Below are 7494 nucleotides of genomic sequence, written 5' to 3'. Positions count from 1 at the left end.
TGAGAGAAATAATAAAACCACTTCAATAAAAAGATAAATGTGGTTTCATTAGATACATGAAAGTAAATATAGACAGTAAGAAATTCACACACATGAGATTGCTCTTAGAAAACTAGAACATGCTCAAAGCACATTTATTTTACTGGATAATTTCCAGAACAACATTAGGAATGATTAAGACTATCATACTAAGAAGATATGTGACTGTATGTAACGATGGCATAAAAGAAATCACCTATACTTAAAGTTGATCACTATGCTTTCACATTTACTTTTAAGCCCTAACAAAGAAGACAGTACTAATCTTCATATATAAATATTAAAGACAAGGACAGAGTTTAAATGACTTACCAAAGATCACAAAGCTTGCTAGTGACAGAGCAGGGATTAGAAACCAAGTCTCCTGATTCTGTCCAGGGCTACACAATGACTGCAGGTAATATCATGTGTACAGGTAGTAAAAATTAACATTAAATTAGTATTTTATTTCTTATTCATGCTAAATTTTAGTTTTGTAAAATAATCATCAAAATGATGAGCATTAACAAAAATGCCATTTAAAAATTATGTAACTGAGTTTAAGTGCACATGGGTTAAGTCAAAAATTTTTGAAAATTATCCATTAGGCAAGAAAAAAAAGTGAAAAAAAGATGGAAAGCTGCAGACTTCCCTCTACCACTTCTTTGATGACATCTAAGCCAAAATTTAAAGGAAGAAACCTTGGCAAGGTCCAAAGCAAAAATTATCATGAAAAAAAACACAAACTTTGACTATTTTAAAAGGTATATTTTATTTAAGTTAATAACTTTTCATTTGGCCAAATGCACATTTACCAGGGCTTCTGTCCTATTTGAAAATAGTCATTTCCATCAATAAGGTAAAATAAACTTGTTATTAAAAGGTAGATTTTGAACGTGATTAGCTCTTCTTTTTAAATTCTGGATATCCTTTACTTAAATGTTTGAAGAGGGAAGAATGGCAGAGGAAAAAGGTGAGTGATCTTGGGGAGAAAACTGAGAAAATGAAGTCAAGTACATGGGTAAGACAGCTCCATGTTTAGAAATCACCTGAAAAAGAATCCATGCAAATGGATGTACATTTTATTTATGCTGAATTGAAAAATTCAAATGAGAGTTTTATTAAGATATCTTACCTTCAGGCAAAGAGAAAAACAAAAACACCACAAGAAAACATCAAATAAATGAATGAAGATCAAAATTACTTTGTGTTTAATAATAATTATCATATAAGATGCACATATTAACTTTGATGTCTATCAAAGAATATTAATTCATATTTGCATCTTTCTTTTAAAGTATCTTTACAGGCAAAGGAATGTACTTTGTTGATGTTACTACAATCTCTTACCAGAAGAAACATTTCTTTTCATAATCAAGAAACTAAGATCTACATCACCTACTTGCTCTACAAACAATTTAGGAATATAATAGCTTCTTAGCTCAGATTTGAAGTACAAATCATATACTATTTTTGGAAATTCCACCAGGAGGAATTAATTAATGAAATTTGTAAAAATATCAACCCTCTTTATGTTTTCTTTTGTATTATGGAGAAACATTATAAAGCAAAGTGTTATTGAACATTTATGAAAATGCCAGCACATGTTCTGGTGCAGCGGTGCTACTAGAAGAAATAAATGCAGTCTCTGCTCCCAAGGAACTCACAATCGTATGAAATTACTTGGGACATCAAAACAAATCAGCACAATAAAGGGTTTGAGGGCTACATGCAGGAATTCTGTTTAAAATGTTATCAAGTTGGTTTGAGTCAATTTGTCATAGTCCTCCCATTGGCTGGTAAAGCAGGCAGCATAGATGTCAGGGAAAAAAAGGAAATGATGAAGTAAATATATAATGAGGCAAAGCAAATGCCTCCCATTTAACATCATAGTTCAATACTTTGTAGAATGGGTCCTGTAGGCATGGTATCCAGGATACCTAGATCACTCAACAGGATCTGTGATCAGGAACGTGGCTCCCTAAATCCCTCAGGGCCGAATGGAAGAAAGAAGAAAAATGATCCTTTGGGTTGTGAATATCAGGATCACATTTCATGATTATCAACCTGGGTCTCTAGTGGTAGGACTCATTGATCAGAAACAGGAAGTAGGTGCTCAGGCCTTCAAAATGGAGGGACGGCTGTTGAAAGAAGACTTTGATACAGCTTCACCAAGACCGTGCATGAGCCATAGAAGGGCTGTGTACCCACAGATAAGGGTCTGGGGAAGACAAGGAACTTGAACGGGTTGTGCACTCTGACAGGGGTGTGCAGAAAAATTCCCAGAAGGGTCTGTGCACTGATAGATAAGGGTCCCAGGAAACAGCTGAGGAGACATTCATCCAGGGCTGTGCTCCCACAGTCAGGGTCTAAGGAGACACCCGTGGAGGGCTGTGCTCCCACAGTCAGGGTCTGAGGAGACACCCGTGGAGGGCTGTGCTCCCACAGTCAGGGTCTAAGGAGACATTCATCCAGGGCTGTGCTCCCACAGTCAGGGTCTGAGGAGACACCCGTGGAGGGCTGTGCTCCCACAGTCAGGGTCTAAGGAGACATTCATCCAGGGCTGTGCTCCCACAGTCAGGGTCTAAGGAGACACCCGTGGAGGGCTGTGCTCCCACAGTCAGGGTCTAAGGAGACATTCATCCAGGGCTGTGCTCCCACAGTCAGGGTCTAAGGAGACATTCATCCAGGGCTGTGCTCCCACAGTCAGGGTCTAAGGAGACACCGTGGGTGGCTATGGTCCCACAGTCAGGTTCTAAGGAGACACCCGTGGAGGGCTGTGCTCCCATAGGCAGGCTCTGAGGAGACACCGTGGCTGGCTATGGTCCCACAGTAGGCGCCCTCCCGCGTCCGTGACGCACAGTTAAGAGATGGCGAGTCGCAACCCTGAGGGCGCCGGCCGCTCCCCTGCACGCCACAAGCCGCCGCCTAGGCTCTGCGAGAGGTTAGGCGTCTCCCCCTCCTCACTACCACACTAATTATCAGACTGAGACCAGACCAGAGAGAATTCCCGCCAGAAACCCGCAGCGCTCTCACCTTTCAAAGCGCCTCTGTCCCTGCCTCCGCCTCCGCTCCCGCCTTCTCCCCGCCTCGCCCCCGCCCCACCCCGGCTTCTGTCCCGGCCCATCGCTGCCTCCGCCCCGCCTCCGCCCAGGTTCCCGAGGCACCACGTCCCTCCCACTTTCCGGGGAAAGCCGGAAGTTCGGCCTCCGGGCGGGGCAGGGGCGGGGCCGAGGCGCGGGATCTGGGGCGCGGCTTCCGGGAGCGCGCTCTGAGGGAGGAGCGGCTGCGTCGCCGCTGTTGGGGAGCCGCTGAGGTGGGAGAGCGGCGTGGGGCTTACGGGGTGGGAGGACGGTGTCGGCCGGGCCGGGGTGACGGCCCGATCGCGGGTGGAGGACCGGGTAGGCCTGCTCCCAGAGGAAGGGGAGCTCGGCTTCCTTCCGCTCCGCGCTAACTTCGGGGTGTGGCAGTTAGTGAAGGGCCTGTACCCCGGGCCTGGGCTGGAGCGACCACTGCGGTCACGGCAGTACTAATCACAAGTCTGTAGTCCCGGTTATCCGCGAGGATGTGAGGCTTCCTCAACCTCACTTCTGGGAAGGCCTGCCCCGCAAGTTTCCTGTCACCTTCTGCCTTGCCCTTGCTAGCTCAGCGTCAGGGCTGCAGAGGCTGAAACAGGGCGAGTGTTTGAGTGATTGAGTTCCAGACTCTGACCATGTCAGGGAAGCGGAAGCGTGTGGTATTGACTATTAAAGATAAGCTTGATATAATAAAGAAACTCGAAGATGGAGGCTCTTCCAAGCAATTGGCGGTGATTTATGGAATTGGTGAAACAACAGTCAGAGATATAAGAAAAAATAAGGAAAAGATCATAACTTACGCAAGCAGCTCTGATTCCACAAGTCTTTTAGCCAAGAGAAAGTCTATGAAGCCATCCATGTATGAGGAACTAGACAAAGCAATGTTAGAATGGTTCAATCAGCAGCGAGCTAAAGGGAATCCCATATCTGGTCCAATTTGTGCCAAACGGGCAGAATTCTTTTTCTACGCTTTGGGAATGGATGGTGATTTTAACCCTTCTGCTGGTTGGCTAACACGCTTTAAGCAGCGACACAGCATTAGAGAGATTAACATTAGAAATGAACGTTTAAATGGAGATGAGACTGCTGTGGAAGATTTTTGTAACAACTTTAGAGATTTTATCGAACAGGAAAATCTGCATCCAGAACAGATCTACAATGCCGATGAGACTGGACTCTTTTGGAAGTGCCTGCCTTCCAGGACTGCAGTAATTAAAGGTAAATGTACTGTCTCTGGGTACAACTCAGGTGAAGAAAGAATCACCGTTATGTGTTGCACCAATGCAACAGGCTTGCACAAACTTAAACTTTGTGTTGTGGGCAAAGCAAGGAAACCTCGTTCCTTCAAGTCAACTGACACCTTAAACCTGCCTGTCTCTTATTTCAGCCAGAAAGGTGCCTGGATGGATCTCTCCATTTTCCGACAATGGTTTGATAAGATCTTTGTGCCTCAGGTTCGAGAGTACTTAAGATCTAAAGGCTTGCAGGAGAAAGCAGTACTCTTGCTGGATAATTCCCCAACACATCCAAATGAAAATGTCCTGAGGTCAGATGATGGTCAAATATTTGCTAAATATTTACCACCTAATGTAGCTTCATTGATTCAGCCCTTGGGCCAGGGAGTCATAGCGACCCTGAAAAGAAACTACCGTGCAGGTCTTCTCCATAACAATTTGGAAGAAGGTAATGACCTGAAATCATTCTGGAAGAAGCTTACTCTGTTGGATGCACTTTATGAAGTAGCAATGGCATGGAACTTAGTAAAGCCAGTTACTATTAGCAGAGCTTGGAAACAGATTTTTCCTGCCATGGAGGATAAAGAAGAGTTGGACTTTGATGAAGAAGATATTTCTGGTGCTACTGTGGCTACCATTTTACAGCATACCAAAGGACTGGAAAATGTGACTCCTGAAAGTTTGGAAAAGTGGCTTGAGATTGATAGTACTGAGCCAGGGTATGAAGTGTTAACTGACAGTGAAATCATCAGAAGAGCCCAAGGCCAGACAGATGAATCCAGTGAAAATGATGAGGAAGGAACTGAACTGATTCCAGAGAAACACATAAATCACACAACTGCTCTTCAATGGACTGAGAATTTATTAGATTATCTGGAACAGCAAGGTGATATGATTCTACCTGACAGACTGGTAATACGTAAACTTAGAGCCACCATCAGAAATAAACAGAAAATGACAAACCCAAGTCAATAACAGCATTTGAATTTTATCATTGTTATAATTGTATTTGTGACACTTTGCAATGTGGTGTAATTTTGTTCATGTTATACACTGTCAAACATAATCCTATGAAGTACATATCCAAAGTATATCCTAAGTGGTTTAAGGATTATGTGTTTCATTATGTGTCTTATCCCCTTATTTGTAAAAACAAAACTACTGTGTATACATAAATGACTCATACTCATATATTTGCTTCTGTGAATTAGTGATCTTTTTTCTAGGAGTGGCATTCCCTACATTTTCTAGCTTTAAAAGTTAGATTCATTGAACAGATTGAACACTTTCCTGAATTCTTTTGCTTGAATTTTGAGCACTGCAATAGCAATGTTTTCTTGTATTAACCACATTAAATGGTTGTCTCGTTCTTTTGTATTTGTATAGGCTGAGAATTAAATAATTAGATTTTAGGATGTTATATAAAAATAAAATTCAATAACAATAGTGGACATCTATGAATTATAAAAAATAGAATCATTTCTGATCTTTTACAGTTGTGGTGGGTGGAAAAGATAATTTTGGAAATGAATTATATGTACAAAGTAATTTTAAGTGAGAGAAGCTGGAAAGCTGATTTTTGGGAGATGTCAGTTCATTTAAAGGAAACTGGGTATTAAAAATTTGGGAAACTGTGGGTTATAAAGAAAAATAATCAGGTCTTTTATTTTGAGTTGAATAGCAGTATAGAATTATTTATTTACCTAATTTTTTCATAATTAAAAACTGTTACATGTAATAGTTCCCACTAATTTGGGAAACATCTGAAATTTGAAGCTTATTTTTTTTTACTTAGTCTTTAGAAATATCTATAACTTGAAAAGCTTTTGTCATACTTGGCCGATTTTATTTGATATAAAAAATAAAGTTTTTATTTTAGATAATTTATGTTTCTATTTTTTTGAAGAAATAACTGGGAAGTGCTAGATACAGCAATTGTTAATTTTTTTTGACACAAAAAGGAATTCTGTAATTTGTTTGAAAATTTTTGACAGATTTTTCTTAATCCTGATTATCTAAGATAGTGAAAATAGTTTGCATATGTTACAATTACTATAATTTAAGAGAAAAGTATTTTTATTATAGTGTGTCTGAAATCAAAACTCATTAAAAAATAGAATTAGTCACAGATTTGAATGTTTTGATTTTTCCATTGGGATGTCTTAGGATTTTAAAACTTTTAAAGAGACATTTTTTTACCCTTCAGTATTTCTGTTATTTTTATATTATATGTGTGTGTGTGTAGATTTTTTTCAAAGTACTACTTTATGATAAAAAGTGTTTAAATTGCATTTAATTCTTTCAGTGCCCGAGGGAAGAAAAACATGGGTATTGAATTAGAAGTAAACATGGGTACTGAATTAGAACAATTATTGGTTAAATTGCTTATAAAACTTTTATAAAATGAAAATATACAATATTTGTGTGTGTGTATATATGTATGTATATATTTCTTTTTTTCTAGATTTACTTAGTTTTTATGTGAAATGCAGAGGTATCATTGCCATCTAGTGGTCAGATCACCTTTACTGTTGAACTGCTTGGCTGATTTTTTTTTTCTCTCTTACAAATTTATTTTAAAAAAGAGGGATACATATACAGATTTTTAAAGGCATTTTGGCATAACATTATATGAATATTTTTTGCCAGTACTTAATTCTTTTAGAGGTTTGATAGCATGCATTGAAATCCCACTAGTTATCATAAGCGTAAAGTACATGTAGGACAGAACGTAACATGGAAACAGTTTTCTTAGTGATTATAGATTAAGCATAATGATCTTTGAATACCAAAAATTGCCACCAGGCTATATTCTTAGCTCTTGGATTATTAATGATTTAAGGTCCAGGTGTACCACACTCTGAGAAGGTACACATTTATTTTTTTCCTAAGAAGGACTGAGGCTTTCATTTTTTGGCCTTTGTTTTTCTTGAGCTTCATATGGCCTGTGAGTTGTTTCTGGGGTGTTCAGAGCTCTCTGGGGTTAGTATCCAATTTATCAGTGACTGCATATTATGCCTGTTCTTTTGTGACTGGGTTACCTCACTCAGGATGATATTCTCTAGATGCATCCATTTTCTTAGGAATTTTATAAAGTCATTGTTTCTTATAGCTGAGTATTACTCCATTGTGTAAATATACCACAGTTTTTTGTATCCATTCAT

The 7494-nt window shown here is 39.6% G+C and overlaps 1 protein-coding gene across 1 annotated transcript; it reads left to right on the top strand.

Annotated features, from left to right (window-relative positions):
* Window positions 1–3730: 3730 nt before the first annotated feature.
* JRKL (JRK like) lies at window positions 3731–5305 on the top strand (the record flags this gene model as incomplete). Its single annotated transcript, XM_080930138.1, has 1 exon — window positions 3731–5305. One exon carries the CDS (start codon window positions 3731–3733, stop codon window positions 5303–5305), a length of 1575 nt encoding a protein of 524 aa, XP_080786264.1.
* Window positions 5306–7494: the final 2189 nt, after the last annotated feature.

This window comes from Micromys minutus (genome assembly GCF_963924665.1).
Source record: "Micromys minutus genome assembly, chromosome: 16".
Classification (NCBI taxonomy): domain Eukaryota; kingdom Metazoa; phylum Chordata; class Mammalia; order Rodentia; family Muridae; genus Micromys; species Micromys minutus.
The sequence above is the reverse complement of the archived record's forward strand: the minus strand, read 5'-3'. Positions and strand labels throughout refer to the sequence as shown.